Source organism: Muscardinus avellanarius, assembly GCF_963383645.1.
Source record: "Muscardinus avellanarius genome assembly, chromosome: 22".
NCBI lineage: Eukaryota > Metazoa > Chordata > Mammalia > Rodentia > Gliridae > Muscardinus > Muscardinus avellanarius.
This window is the reverse complement of record NC_137808.1, coordinates 2835723-2851090: the sequence shown is the minus strand read 5'-3', so window position 1 is coordinate 2851090 and position 15368 is coordinate 2835723. Positions and strand designations below refer to the sequence as shown.

The following is a 15368-nucleotide window of genomic DNA, read 5'->3' as shown; positions in this document are numbered from 1 at the left end:
TGAGAACGAACCACAAGGAACTGAGGCTCACTAGAGAGGTGGCGGGAGGAGCCGCTCCGCCGTGGAGAGCTGGCACCGTCTGGAGGGATGCGCCGGCCTCTCGGAGTGGGCTTCGCGACCCGAGGGCACAAACTGTTTGGGTCGGTCGGCAGATCGCTGACTCCCAAGGCGGAAGGAACCCCTATCCAGGGATGTTATTGAAAGACACGCCAAAGGCTCAGAAATAGACGCGGACTCTAAAGATTTCTGGTACGGCGCGACCGACGTAGGTCATGCGATGGTAATCCCAAGTAGGTCCTGCGGTTGCTAAAACGCAGCGCGTTAGCCAGACCTATTTTAAAATGAGAGAAAGCTGCCCGTCCTGGTCGGCCCGCCCACGAAAGCATTGAGGGAACGGGCTAATCCTGGCGGATTCTTCCCGGCAGAGAAGACACAGAAAATACCGAGGATGAGAGCAGCCAGCGACTGTGTGTCGCTACGCGGAGACGGACGAGAACAGCTGCACATGGTCTCTCTGACCGCCCGGTGAGATGCAGTTCCTGTCACTTGTAGAAGGTGAAACTGAGGCACGGGGCAGCGAGTAACTGACCCAGAGGCCATGTGGACAACACTTTCCTAAAGAGTTTTCCTTAGCCGAGCATGGTGACGCGTGCAGGGAATCTCAGTACTAGGAAGGCTGAGACAGGAGGATCGCAGGTTTGAGGTCGGCCTCAGCAACTTAGTGAGTCTGTTTCCAGATTAAAAAAAAAAGGAAAGAAAAAAAGGAAGCCGAGTGTGGTGGCGCACACTTGTCATCCCAGCACTCGCGAGGCTGAGACAGGAGGATCGCTGTTTTCAGCCAGCCTCAGCTACGTAGTGGGGCCCTTGGCAACTCAGTGAGACCCTGTTTCAAAATAAAGGATAAAAAGTAGGGCTGGGGGTGTTTCTTGGAGGTAGAATGCCCCTGGGTTCCATCCCCAGTACCGCAAAACTAAATAAATTAACAAAATAAAAATAGGGCTGGGGGTGTAGCTTGGAGGTAGAATGTCCCTGAGTCCCGTCCCCGGTATCATAAATATATAAATAAATAAATAAATAAATAAATAGGACTAAGGGTGGAGCTTGGAGGTAGAATGCCCCTGGGTTCCATCCCCAATACTGCAAAAATAAATAAATGAATTAATTAATTAACAAAAAAAATAGGGCTGGGGGTGTAGCTTGGAGGTAGAATGCCCCTGAGTCCCATCCCCAATACCACAAATAAATAAACAAACAAACAAATAAATAAAATACAATAGAGCTGGGGTGTGTAGCTCATAGGTGGAATGTCCCTGGGTGCAATCCCCAGTATCACAACAACAAAAACAATAAATAAATAAATAAATAAATAAATAAATAAAGCAAGCAAGCAAGTGCTGGTGACGAGGAGGAGACCCAGATCACTCTTCCCACCCGTGGAATGCCGGGATGCCTGGTACTCACCAGCAAACTGTAAAAGAATTCATGGACAAAGAGCCCCATGGCGCAGATGAGCAGGTAGAGCAGGTGATAGAGGAACTCGACGTCCAGGACCATGGCTCGGTAGCCTCTGGTGAACGTGCCACAGTTGCCCACGAAGCTCATTAGGAAGATGATTTTATTGCACACCTGGCGATAATGACAGTGATAAGTCGGGTCCCTCCCCTCCCCAGCACGATCGCACCGGGGACAGGAGGCGGAACCCTGGAAGTGGAGATATCGCAGACTCCAGATGTCACGAGAGAATCGGCGCCTATAAAACCTCGGCGCCTCCGATCCCCACGTGACTCAGCCGTCCAATCAGGACTGTGCGCAGCTCTCCAGCTGCGCGGCCCCTCGGTCCCTTCCCCTCGGCCGGGTCCGAATAAGGCAGCGGTCTCTGATAACCCGGTTGGTGTTTTGACCTCCCCTAAACTCCCTGACTCGATTTTCATTTAGACAGGAAGCGTGGGACGGCACAGACCATGCCCCACCACGCGTGAGAGCCGCGGGAGATCCACACATGGCGGTTCAGGGCCGGCGGCGGAGCTTCCTCCTCAGCCGCCACGCGGGCCGGAGCCATCGTGCAGTTGCAGGGCACTCTGCAACTCTTCTAGCTGCAGGGACATTTCCTTTTTTTTTTTTGTGGTACTGGGGGTGGAACCCAGAGGCTTTCTACCTCCGGGCTACACTCCCAGACCTATTTTCTATTTTATTTGGAAACAGGGTCTCACTAAGTTGCCGAGAGCCTCACTAAGTAGCTGAGGCTGGCTTCGAACCTGCGCCATCCTCCCGTCTCAGCCTCCCCAGCGCGGGGATGACAAGCGTGCGCCACCGCGCCCGGCTCACAGGAACATTTCCACAATTGCATTCGTGTAGGGCTAACCCGGAACGGGCACAGACCGAGATTACAATTTTCAAAACGAGACAGGCCCCTCCTAACAGACTTCTGTGACTTAGTGGAACACAGAGGCCGCCCCATCCCTGAGCAGCGGGGCGGGAGAGCGGCTTCGGCTGAACCTGTTCCGCTCTTAGCGAAGCGCTGCCAGCTCCGTAGAAGCAGACAACTCTTATCTGGGCTTCGCTGCTCTTTACTACCGGAGGAAATGAGCGTTCTTGTGGAAAAGAAAAAAGCCAGGCATGTCAGGAGGAGTTATGTTTCCCCGCCCTTCCTTCTGGGAGTGACTTCTAATTTTCCTTTGGGAGTCCATGCCTTTCTGGGAATCTGTTCATGAGGTCTGGCTGGGACCAGTCACACCCGATTATTCAAGGATACGCACACACGCGCACGTGACCAAAGGGAGCCGCTGGAGCTCTGGGCTGCAGCAAGAGATGACTTTGCTCTTTTCTGTTACCCTTGAACTCAAGAGGATGTGTTCCTTCTCCTCCACTTTGTCTGCGTGGACTGAGTTTTCACACACCCACACCTGAAGGAGTTCCCACGCCTTGACAGAACCGCCCTGCCTCGCCGGGTGAGTGGCGCCCACCCGTCAATCCAGCCCTTAGGAGGCTGAGACCGGAGGACTGCAGGTTCGAGATCAGCCTCAGCAATTAGTGAGACGCTCGGCAACCTAGTGAGACCTTGTTTCCACAGGAAAAACTTCAAAGGGCTGGGGTGTAGCTTGGAGGTAGAAGGGCCCTGGGTCCAATCCCCAGTAAACACACACACACACACACACACACACCACGCCTAGAATCCCTCACCATCGACATGTTGGGAGGAAGATGCGGATGGTGGAGGGGCCGGGGAGAAGGCCCTGGGGTGCCCTTGGTGAACCGTCTTCGGCTGGCGGTGCAGGGCCGCTCTGCTGGCGGGTCTGGTCGGTCAGTGTAAGTGAGATGCCCACCATTAGGTGAGGCGGGAGCTCAGCACCGCTGAGCACTTCTGGCCGCCACAGGCAGGCTCAGAGTGCGGTCTACAATAGCTTCAAAATTCTTTTTTTTTTTTTGGTGGTACTAGGCATTGAACCCAGGGGCATTCTACCTCTGAGCTACACCCCCCAGCCCTATTTTTTAATCTTTTCAGTGTTTAAAACTGGGTCTCACTGAGTTGCGAAGGGTGTCACTAAGTAGCCGAGGCTCTCTGTGACCTGAATGCTGGGATTACAAGCATGCGCCACCACACCTATTTTATCTTTCTCTGACTTTGAAACAGGGTCTCCATAAGCTGCTAAGGCTGGCTGTGAGCCCAGATCCTCCTGTCTCAGCCTCCCAAATGCTGGGATTATAAGCATGCGCCACCACACCCGGCTTCCTTATGGTCTTTTTTTTTTCCCATAGTACTGGGGGTGGAAGCCAGCCAGGGGCTTTTCTACCTCTGGGCTATACTCCCAGACCTATTTTCTATCTTATTTTGAAACAGGGTCTCCCTAAGTTGCTGAGAGCCTCACTAAGTAGCTGAGGCTGGCTTCGAACCCGCGCGATCCTCCCGTCTCAGCCTCCCGAGCGCGGGGATTACAAGCATGCTGCTCTTTTAACAGCTGAACCAAGTAATATTTTTCTCTGTTTGGAAACCACAGGCCAAGATGCTAGGCGCCAGAAGAGAAGGCATTCCTGTTTAGCCACAAACAACAAGGAATGGGCGAAGAAGCCCGGCACACTTACGTTGAAGGCTCCCAGCAGAAAGAGCGTGGGCTGCAGCCCCACGGAGAATATCAAGCGTAGGATGGTGGACGCGATCAGGGCCCGGATGCCGTGGGGCTTGGGGAGCGCGATGACGACGGCCAGAGAGATGAGCAGGGCCGTCCACAGCAGGCCTGACCAGTGCGGCTCCAGCGTTCCTTAAAGACAGAGCGGGGCTGTCACCCACCGTGCGGCCGTGGCGTGCCGGCGACAGACCGAGGCGGCGGAACTGCGTTCTCTCATCGGCCACGTCTGTTCCCTGCGGTCACCTCACATTTCTCTGTTCCCAGACATGACTGGTCACATCGATGTTTCCAGAAAGCCGGGCTGCTGTCGGGCATGTCTCTCCTGCCTGGCCTAGTCTTCTCCGTTTCCCTCGCACTCAACACTTAGCTTAGATATTGTTTCTGGGAAGTCTCCCCTTCCCGTCCCATCCCCGCCCAAACATACCAGGTGTCCCCTACCCGGTATCCACATTCCCATATTTCTGGTCATCTGTACGGGACCCTCTTCCTTCCCTTTTATGTTACTGGGGATTGAACTCAGGGCATTATGCCCCCAGGCCTATTTTATTTCTTATTTATTCATTTATTTATTTTCAGTACTAGGGATTGACCCCAGGGGCATTCTACCTCAGAGCATCACCCCTCCAGCCTGATTTTTTTATTCTTTATTTTGAAACAGGGTCTCACTGAGTTGCAGAGGGCCTCACTGGGTAGCTGAGGCTGGCTGCGAGCCTGCGATCCTTCTGTCTCAGCCTCCCGAGTGCTGAGACTACAGCCTCCCTCCCCCTTTTTGTGGATCTGGGGATTGAAACCAGGAATATTCTACATCCGAGCTCCACCCCCAGTTCAATTTTTTTATTCTTTTTTTTGAAACAGGGTCTCACCGAGCTGCAGAGGGCCTAAGTAGCTGAGGCTGGCCACGGACCGCGATCCTCCTCTCAGTCTCCCCAATGCTAGGATGATAAGCATGCGCCACCGCGCCTGGCTCAGGACACTATTTTGTGATGGCCAGTTCATCTGGATTTCTGTCTCTCACTCTGCAGACTCTATACTCCCTGAGGGAAGTTCTTAGGGCCTGGGAGTTACTCACCAACTGATGGTTCAGTAAATAAATCTCAGGTCTGTGCCACACTTCACTCTTAGGAAGGGTGAATGAGAAGCCTCAACTTACTTTCTGTATCTACTAAAGGTGTGCAGCCAGGTGTGGCCGCAAACGCTTGTAGTCCCAGTCCTTGGGAGGCTGAGACAGGAGGATCGCAGGTTTGAGGACAGCCTCCATAGGTAGTGAGACTCTCATCAACCTAGTGAGATCTTGTTTTATAATAAAAATCAAATAAGGCTGGGAGTGTAGCTCCGAGGAAGAATGCGCCTGGGTTCAATTCCCAGTGCCGCAAAAGGAAAAGGAAAAATGCAGAGGAAAATCGCTTGAATTGGATTTCTTCAAGGGAAGGAGGAGAGCGACTTCCGCCATGAGTGTCTTCCCACAATTAGACTGTCCCTGCAGTCAAGGAGCTTCTGCCGCTCCTGTCATTTCTCGCGATTGCAAGTTCTATTTAGAGTGTCCCACGAGACGGCTCGGTTATATAACACGGGCCAACGTGGCTAAAAATATGGCGCTGTAAAACACTCATTAAAAAAAATAAAATAAAACATCCCTCTTGCAAATGCTATCACATCTTGAGTCTCTTTTGGATGTAAACAACAGCGCCCCGTGGCGAAGGCTACTTACATAAACGAGTGCCTACTCTTTTTTTTTTTCAGTACTGGGGATGGAACCCAGGGGCATTCTACCTCCGAGCTACAACCCGAGCCTTATTTTTTATTCTTTATTTGGAAACAGGGTCTCACTGAGTTGCAGAGGGGCTCGCTAAGTAGCTGAGGCTGTCCTCGAACCGCGATCCTTCTGTCTCAGCCTCCCCAAGGCTGGCATGACAAGCGTGCGCCACCCTGCGCCCGGCCACAGGAGTGCCTCTTCTTTGGGAGGGACCGCAGGTTCCAAGTCAGTCTTAGTAACTTAGCGAGGCTTGCAGAAACTTAGGCAACTGGGTGTTTTTCTGGAATTTCAGAGAAGTCAAAAAAATAATCATATGAACAGGGAGTCCTTTTTTGTTTGACTTCTTCATCAAGCAAGTTTTTTTTTGTGTGTGTGTATGCTGGGGATGGAACCCAGGGGCTTTCTACCTCTGGGGTACACTCCCAGACCCGATTTTCTATTTTATTTGGAAACAGGGTCTCACTAAGTTGCTGAGAGCCTCACTAAGTAGCTGAGGCTGGCTTCGAAGCCATGTGATCCTCCTGTCTCAGCCTCCCAAGTGCTGGGATTACAAGCGTGCGCCACCACGCCTAGCATCAAGCAAGTTTTCAGAGTCATCCAGCTTACCGTGTGTGTTGACATTTTATTCTTTTCTTTTGTGTGTGGCATTGAGTATTGGACCCAGGGGTGTTCTACCTCGAGCTATACTTGCAGCCCTATTTTATTTATATTTATTTATTTATTTATTTATTTTTGTGGTGCTGGGGATGGAACCTCGGGGCATTCTACCTTTGAGCTACACCCCCAGTTCGATTTTTTATTCTTTATTTTGAAACAGAGTCTCACTGAGTTGCAAAGGGCCTCACTAAGTAGTAGCTGAAGCTGGCCTCCAACCCAGATCCTCTTGTCTCAGCCTCCCAAATGCTGGGATTCTGTCCCAGCTCGGAATAAGCCGAGCTAAGTGTTTTCTCCCAATTGCCAGCTTCTTTTCCATACTCTTACGTGCTTGATCACGCGTTTAAACTGATTCTCTATATCTTAGTCTAATAAATGTGACCAACACCATGTCCATATCCAACTCCTGAAGAGGCCAAGGTAGAGGTCTGCTGTCTCCCCCCTATATACATGCAGCGTTAAAAAATAGTGCCAGGTTCCAAAAACCCAGCTCTAGAAAGACCGCTTCGAGACAGCTGGAGAAATCTGAATTTGGACAAGTATTACAGGATTTACTGTTACGTTTTGTTAGCTATGCTAATGACATGCTGATTATACATATGTTAAAATATGCTTATAAGTTAGAGAGGCGCACTGAAATATTTATGGTCCAAACAACAAGATGTCTAAACTTTAAAATGTTTCGGAAAATACAATCGGGGGAGAGATGAAACAGGGCCGGCAATACTGCTGATAGTTCAAGATGCTTGACAGGTACAGGGCGGTTCATTACCTATTTCTATTTTTTTTTTTTTTTGGTGGTACTGGGGGTGGAACCCAGAGGCTTTCTACCTCCGGGCTATACCCCCAGACCTATTTTATATTTTCTTTGGAAACAGGGTCTCACTAAGTTGCTGAACGCCTCACTAAGTAGCTGAGGCTGGCTTCGAACCTGTGCGATCCTCCTGTCTCAGCCTCCCAAGCGCGGGGATGACAAGCGTGCGCCACCACGCCCGGCTGGAAAGGAGCTTTTAGGGCCACTGATGTTCTTGTCAGCCACAAGTCTTATGAGCTGCAGCCCCACATTCACACACAACATGAGGTCCCTGTACAAAACCAAGAGGGGCATTTGGGAAATCCTATTTTTTGGATGCAAGAAATCATAACAAAACAGGCGTGGTGGTGCACGCTTGTAATCCCAGCATCTGGGACACTGAGACAGGAGGATTGAGGTTCATGGCCAGCCTCAGCTACTTAGTGAAACTTGGTGAAAGCCTGTTTCAAAATAAAGACTAAAAATAAGGCTCGGGGTGTAGCCCGGGCATAGAATATCCCTGGGTTCCAACCCCAGTACCACAAAAATTTAATTCATTAAAAATTATAAACCCCGCATTCAGGAGGCTGAGACGGGAGGACGATAGTTCGCGGCCAGCCTCGGCTACTTAGCGAGGCCCTCTGCGACTCAGTGAGGCCCTGTTTCAAAATAAAGAATAAAAAAAAGGTCTGGGGGTGTAGCTCGGAGGTAGAATGGTCCTGGGTTGATTCCCAGGAATACAAAGATAAAAAAGAAAGAAAGAAACATTCCTTAGATGTGTGGTTAGAGGGAGAAGAAGAAAAAGAAGGAGGGAGAGAGGAAAAAAGAGAAAGAAAGAGGAAGAGAGAGGAGGAGAGGGAGGAAGACTGGGGGAGGGAGGGAGAGGGAGGGAGGGAAGGAGACAGGGAGGGAGGGAGGGAGGGGGAGGGAGGGAGGGGGAGGGAGGGAGGGGAGAGGGAGGGAGGGAGGGGAGGGGGAGGGAGGGAGGGGAGGGGGAGGGAGGGAGGGGGGGGAGGGAGGGAGAGGGAGGGAGAGGGAGGGAGAGGGAGGGAGGGAGAGGGAGGGAGGGAAGGAAGGGGGAGGGAGGGAGGGAGGGGGAGGGAGGGAGGGGAGGGGGAGGGAGGGAGGGGGGGGAGGGAGGGAGAGGGAGGGAGAGGGAGGGAGGGAGAGGGAGGGAGGGAAGGAAGGGGGAGGGAGGGAGGGAGGGGGAGGGAGGGAGGGAGGGAGAGGGAGGGAGGGAGGGGAGAGGGAGGGAGAGGGAGGGAGGGAAGGAGGGAGGGAGGGAGGGAGGGAGGGAGAGGGGAGGGAGGGAGGGGGAGGGAGGGAGGGAGAGGGAGGAAGGGAAGGAGGGAGGGAGGGAGGGAGGGAGGGGGAGGGAGTACCTCCGCGCACGCCCTTGAAGGGGTAGAAGAAGGCCACCAGCAGGTTCATGAGGACGGCCAGGTTGAAGGAGATGCTGCTCCAGAAGGACATGTTGCGTGCGCACCAGTAGAGCACGGGCTGGGCTGCGGGCAGAGCGGGCCGGGTGAGCCTGGGGTCCCACGGCCCCACCTGCCCCCACCACGACAAGTGGCCTTTGTTCCCGGTTTTTACCCCGACAGTAAAAGCAATCACGTGGCCCGCGGTGACCTCCGATGGCTTCATGGCCAGGACGAGATGCCCAAGAGACCCAAGAACTCCGGGGCATTCCACCTCCAACTCCCCGCCCTGCTTTCTTAAATGTTTGTTTTACAGCAGGGTCTCGCTAGGTTGATGACGGTCTCGCTACTTGCTGAGGCTGCTCTCCAACCTGCCATTCTCCCGTCCCAGCCTCCCACGTGCTGGGATAACAGGTGTGCGCCATCACGCCCGGCTCATCGCTTGCCGACCTGGCCATTTTGGGGGGCCCTGGTGCTCTCTGCCCCTCAACTCTTTTTCAGTGGTGCCTCACATTTTGAACGCTGCTCGAAAATAAGACTGGATAGAAGTAACTTCAGTGCCCGAGACTGCTTTTCAAAGGAGATTCTCACCAGCCATTATTTCCCCCGGAGGAAAAGCAGGGGGAACGTGGGACTGGCTCTCTAGCCTACATTATCCCCCCAGTGAAGTCAACATTTAACTTTAGGACAGCGGCCAACCCCAAATGCAACGGCTCTGACCATGGTGCCTCGGAACAGCCGCCAAGCCACGGAAGCCTCCCTCCGAGATGAATGGATGGCGCCATTCAATGGCTCCCTGGGCAGTTTAAGAACTGCTCATATCACGTCGGTGCTTGGTCACAGGCAGTGTTTCCAAACTGGAGAGTCGTGGCGTAAAGAAAAAGCCATCACCTCGGTTCAAATCCCTCCGATGGGAAACGAGGGCCACTGCGGCCCCGCGGGTCCTGTGGGTCAGCGGCGGGGTGACACAGGGGAGCTACCAGGGCCCGGCCAGCCACTGGTCCATCCACTCTTCTGTCGGGTGAGAGCTAATAAGAGACCACCCGCTCTACTACTGGCATTTCTTCTGGGACTGAAGCCCATTTTGTTTTTTTTCTTTTCTTTCTTTGCAGTACTGGTGATGAAACCCAGGGGCATTCTACCTCCAAGCTATATCCCCAGCCCCATTTTTTATTTTTACTTTTGTTAATTTTCATTTTTTTTGTGGTACTGGGGGATAGAACCCAAGGGCTTTTCTACCTCCGGGCTCTACTCCCAGACCTATTTTATGTTTTATTTGGAGACAGGGTCTCACTAAGTTGCCGAGAGCCTCACTCAGTAGCTGAGGCTGGCTGTGAACCTGCGCGATCCTCCCGTCTCAGCCTCCCAAGCGCGGGGATGACAAGCGTGAGCCACCACGCTCGGCTTTTTTAATTTTTAATTTTGAAACAGGGTCTCACTGAGTTGTAAAGGGCCTCACTAAGTAGCTGAGGCTGGCTGTGAACCACGATCCTCCTGTCTCAGCCTCTCAAATGCTGGGATTAAAAGCACGCGCCAGCATGCCCGGCTAATGGCCTGTAGTCTGGCAACTCCAGACCCAGGCAGGAGAGCTGAGCAGCTGTGAAGGGCTGAAGCCGAGAGACAGGGGAATTGGGAGAATCCTCAAGCATCAGAGAACCCTGGGAGCCGGGCGTGGTGGCATACATACTTGGGAGGCTGAGGCGGGAGGGTCGCAGACTCAGCAATTTAGCAAGACCCTTGGCAATCTAGAAAGACTGTGTTTCCAAACAAAACAGAAAAGAGGAATACCATAGAAGAGAAAACATCGGGAGACGAGAGCAAAGCTCGGCGCTGGCCCATGTCTGCTGGCATCCCTTCCGGGGGCAAGCGTGTGTGTCCACCATGAGACAGTGTCCACCATGAGACACGCCGCTACAATGCCAAGACAGGTCCCAACGGGGGCGTTCGCAGAGTGCACATATAAATCCTATTTTTATTTTATTATATTTATTTCGTTTTATCTTTTTTTTTTTTTTGGTACTGGGAGACTAAACCCAGGGGCCTTCCACCTTCAGGCTATACCCCCCGCCCTATCCTATTCTGAGTTGAACACAGGGTTTCCCTGGATTGCTGGGAGCCTCACTCCGTGCTGAGGCTGGCGTTGACCTTGCGGTCCTCCTGTCTCAGCCTCCCAAGTCCTGGGATAACAAGTGTGGGCCGCCACGCCCAGCCAAATCCTATTTTTATGACGCTGACATTCTACTTGGATTGTTTTGCCATTGTGAATTGGAACAAGCATCCTGTCCTTTATGTGGATAAGTGGGGTCATCCAGGTGCGAGCAGGTGCGTAGAGACCCGTCTCTGAGTGACGTCCTGCGCTTTGTGTGTGATGACTACAGAGCCTGCTGCTTTCCCTTCCAGAGATGCAGCCACGTCCGCTCCCTTCCCTTCCGGAGTGTGGGCGGGCCCAGCACTCGCTCCTAATAAACAGAACAGGTGACACTTGACTTCCAAGAACAGCTATGAAAAGCGCTGGGCTTCCTCCTCGCCCTCTCTCCTGAATCTGTGATTTGCTCGAGGAGAGGAGAGGAGCCATGTGAGAGGGAAACCAAGGGGACCCCGCGGGTTCAGGATGAAAACTTCCCTGGCCAGCGTCTCAGCTGCTGCCTCGGGAAAGCCCCTGGTTAGAAGCATCCTGCCACGTCACCCCCGATTCCTGTCCCAGGAAACTGAGAAAATCAATAGTTGTTTAACAGTACGTGTGTGTGCGTGTGTGTGTGCGTGTGTGTGTGTGTGTGTGTGTGTGTGTTACAGGGGACTGAACCCAGGGGCCTTCACCTCTGAGCTACACCCTCAGCCCTTTATTGTGTGTGTGGTACTGGGGATGGAACCCAGGGGCATACTACTTCTGAGCTACTCCCCCAGCCCTATTATTTATTTTTTATTCTTTCTTTTGAAACAGGGTCTGAGTTGCGGAGGGCCTCACTAAGTAGCTGAGGCTGGCTGCGAACCGCGGTCCTCCTCTGCTGAGACACCCACTAAGTTGCTGAGGTTGGTCTCAAACCTGTGATCCTCCTGTCTCAGCCTCTCGAGTATTAGGGCTGCGGGGAATGTACCACTGCGTGAGCTTCAAGCCACTAAATTTTGTTTTTGTCTTTTTAGTATTGGAGATTGAACCCAATACTCCCAGCCCTATTTTTATTTGTTTGTTTGTTTGTTTGTTTATTTCTTTTGTGGTACTGGGATGGAACCCAGGGGCATTCTACCTCCAAGCTACATCTCTAGCCTATTTTTTTAATTCTTTATTTTGAAACAGGGTCTCACTGAGTTGCTGAGGCCTCACTATGTAGCTGAGCTGTGCTCAAACCGTGATCCTCCGGTCTCAACCTCCTGAATGCTGAGATTACAAGCATGCACCACCGTGCCTGACTTATTTTTTATTTTGAAAAAGGGCCTCGCTAATTTCTTGAGGGCTTCGCTAAGGTCCCAATGCTGGCCTAAAACCTGCAATCTTCCTGTTTTGTCCTCCCAAGTACTAGGATTAAAAGCCTGGCTTCATACCACTAAATTTTAAGGATAATTTGTTACACGTTGACAGAAAGCAGCTAGCCAGGCGTGGTGGTGCACGCTTGTTATCCCAGCATTTGGGAGGCTGAGACAGGAGGATTGCGGTTCGAGGACAACCTCAGCTACTTAGTGAGGCCGTTTGCAACCCAGTGAGACGCTGTTTCAAAAGAAAGAATAAAAAATAGGGCTGGGGGTGTAGCTTGGAGGTAGAATGTCCCTGGGTTCCATCCCCAGTACCGCAAAAACAAACAAACAAACAAACAAACAAACAAAAATACCCCCCCAAAAAAAAAACAAAATAGGGCTGGGGGTATGGCTCAGAAGTAGAATGCCTCTGGCTGGGTTCCATCCCCAATACCGCAAAAAAAAAAAAAAAAAAGAAGGAAAGATAAAGAAAGAAAGAAAGAAACTAACATAGCTTCTGTGGTAGGTAAAGTAATATCCCCCTCCCCACCCGCCAATGCCCCCTACCCTAGCTCGCAGGATTGTGAATATGTTACCTTACATGGCAAAAGTAACTTAAAAATCCTTTTAAGTGAAGGAGGGAGGCAGGAGGCTCAGGGTCAAATCGATGCAGCATGAGACATTACTGGCTTTGAAGACAGACAGAGAAGCCAAGAGCCAAGGAATGCAAAACGCCTGCAGAAGCCAAAAATGGCAGAGCCTTCGGCAGGGACGTGGCCCTATCGACAACTGGGTTTGAGACTGCTGGGGACCTTTCCAGCCTTCTGACCCCCAGAGGTGTGAGCCGACGCACTGGTGTTGTTGAAAGCGTCAAAGGTTGTTGCAAGCGGAGCCTGACCCACCTCTGTTCCCCTGTAGCTCAAGCTGTGTCTATTCAAGTTCTACGTATCTGTCCAGATGCTCCTGTGGTCCCGCCTCTTTCTGGAAGTCTTCCTTTGCTATCCTTCCACAACCTGTCACGGCTTGATTAGAGGCCTGGCCCTCATCAGCTCGTTACTGCAGCTGCTTAAAAGTATGCCTGCTTCGGAAGCCGGGCGCGGTGGCGCACGCTTGTCATCCCCGCATTTCGGAGGCTGAGACGGGAGGATTGCGGTTCGTGGCCCGCCTCGGCTACTCATTGAGGCCCTTTGCAAGTCAGTGAGACCCTGTTTCTAAATAAAGAAAAAAAAAAAATAGGGCCAGGGGTGTAGCTTGGGGGTAGAATGCCCCGGGTTATCTTCCTAGTATAAAAAAAATATGCCTGTGTGTTCGGCCCCCTTCGGATGGTCCATTCCTACCGGAAGAAGTGACAGCTTATATACTGCTGAATTCCCCATTGAAGGGTGCAGCAGTTTCTAAAGACTGATAGATATTTAGCTTAATATAGTTTCCACATCATAGTTAAAAGGTGCCATGAAGCAATTTTATTTATTTACTTTCAGTACTGGGGATGGAACCCAGGGGCCATTCTACCTCTCAGCTACATCCCCAGCCCTAGGTTATTTGGAAACAGGGCCTCACTAAGTAGCTGACGCTGGCCATGAACCTGTGATCCTCCTGTCTCCGCCTCCCAAATGCTGGGATTACAGGTGTGCACCACCATGCCCGGCTCTGATTACTGTGTGTGTGTGTGTGTGTGTGTGTGTGTGTGTGTGTGTTACTATACTTGGAGGTAGAATGCCCCTAGGTTCTATCCCCAGTACTACTGCAAAAAAATATATATATAATAGAATAACAACAATAATAATAATGATAATGATAATAATAATAATAATAGTAATAATGATGATGGCATTATTATTGGCCATCCAAGGAGCCATAAAGAAAGCCCGTTCAGGGTGGCCGCCATCCTTTGGTTGGGCCTAGAAAATCAGCTGCTGAAGTCCTCTGACTTCCTGGGGCTGGAGGCGAAAAAGGGCCAGACGACAACCGTGTCCCTTCTGCTCAGAGGCGCACACGGGTGGCACGGCCTGGTCCTGCAGCCGCCCCGGCCCGCGCATCCACGTGCCAACGCGCCGGGACCCACCTCGGAGCTTCTTCTGCCAGTTCATCTCGTTGAAGAGGTCCTCGGAGCGCAGGAAGAAGTCGTTGATTTTGCTGCCCTGCTCGTCCCGCTCGGTCGTGTAGTATATTCGCAGCTTGGACTCCTTGGTTAGGAATTCACAGATGCTAGGCACCGGGAACACAATCTGCTCCATCGTGCGGTCCAATCTGACAATCTAGGGTGGGGAGAAACAATGGCTGGGATTAAGCAGTCTTTCTTCTTCCAAGACTTTCCCAGAGTTTACTTGTTGCTAGTGTGGTGGTGCATGCCTGGGATTCCTAGTACTTGGGAGGCTGAGACGGGAGGATCGCAGATGTGAGGTCAGCCTCGGCAAATGGTGAGACTCTCATCAACCGAGTGAGACCCTGTTTTTAAATAAAAATAACATAGGGCTTAGAGTATAGCTTGGAGGTAGAATGCCCCGGGGTTCAATCCCTGTATACCCTGTATATACCTGTATATAATAAATAAATATCTGTATGTATTTCCTATTAAAAGTGAACTCAGTGGTCACGTCAGAGACTAACACAGGAGTGGTAGCAGATGCCTGTAATCCCGATACTTGGGAGGCTGAGACAGGAGGATCGCGCAGGTTCGAAGCCAGCCTCAGCTACTTAGTGAGGCTCTCAGCAACTTAGTGAGGCCCTGTTTCCAAATAAAGTATAAAATAGGTCTGGAGTATAGCCCGGAGGTAGAAAAGCCCTTGGGTTCCACCCCCAGTACCTTAAAAAAAAAAAAAGAATGCATGAATGCCTGACTAAATGCATGGGCACCCTGGAAGGAGGCCTGGGGACCTCCTGCTGGAGGCCAAGGGACGGCCTCCGCTCACCTGCGCACTGGCCCGGCTGCCTTACCTCGATCTGGGCCGTGTGCTTGGCATAGAAGGCCAGAGCCTCGTCTCCGTCCACCTGGCCGCCAGGTTTCAGCATGGTCTGAAGTTCTTTGTTATGCCGGGCCAGCTGCAGTACAAAAGCAGAAAGACCTGCGGGTGATGTCTCTTTACAACAGGGACACGTAGCGCTTTCTGACCCGGAGTTTCAAAAACGTACAGATAGCCAGCGGCGAGCGGCAGGGCGAGGGGGCCTTCGTTCAG

At 51.9% G+C, this 15368-nt stretch overlaps 1 protein-coding gene across 5 annotated transcripts in view; it reads right to left on the bottom strand.

Moving 5' to 3' along the window:
* ITPR1 (inositol 1,4,5-trisphosphate receptor type 1) overlaps nt 1–15368 on the bottom strand; it is a gene marked incomplete at both ends in the record, with an annotated part of 305516 nt that overhangs the window by 31878 nt on the left and 258270 nt on the right. For all 5 annotated transcript variants that reach the window (XM_080718249.1, XM_080718250.1, XM_080718252.1 and 2 more), the window contains 5 exons: nt 1462–1626; nt 4081–4256; nt 8707–8829; nt 14258–14450; nt 15130–15234. In XM_080718249.1, coding sequence (XP_080574375.1) covers nt 1462–1626; nt 4081–4256; nt 8707–8829; nt 14258–14450; nt 15130–15234 — 762 coding nt within the window. The remainder of the gene's footprint in view (nt 1–1461; nt 1627–4080; nt 4257–8706; nt 8830–14257; nt 14451–15129; nt 15235–15368) is intronic.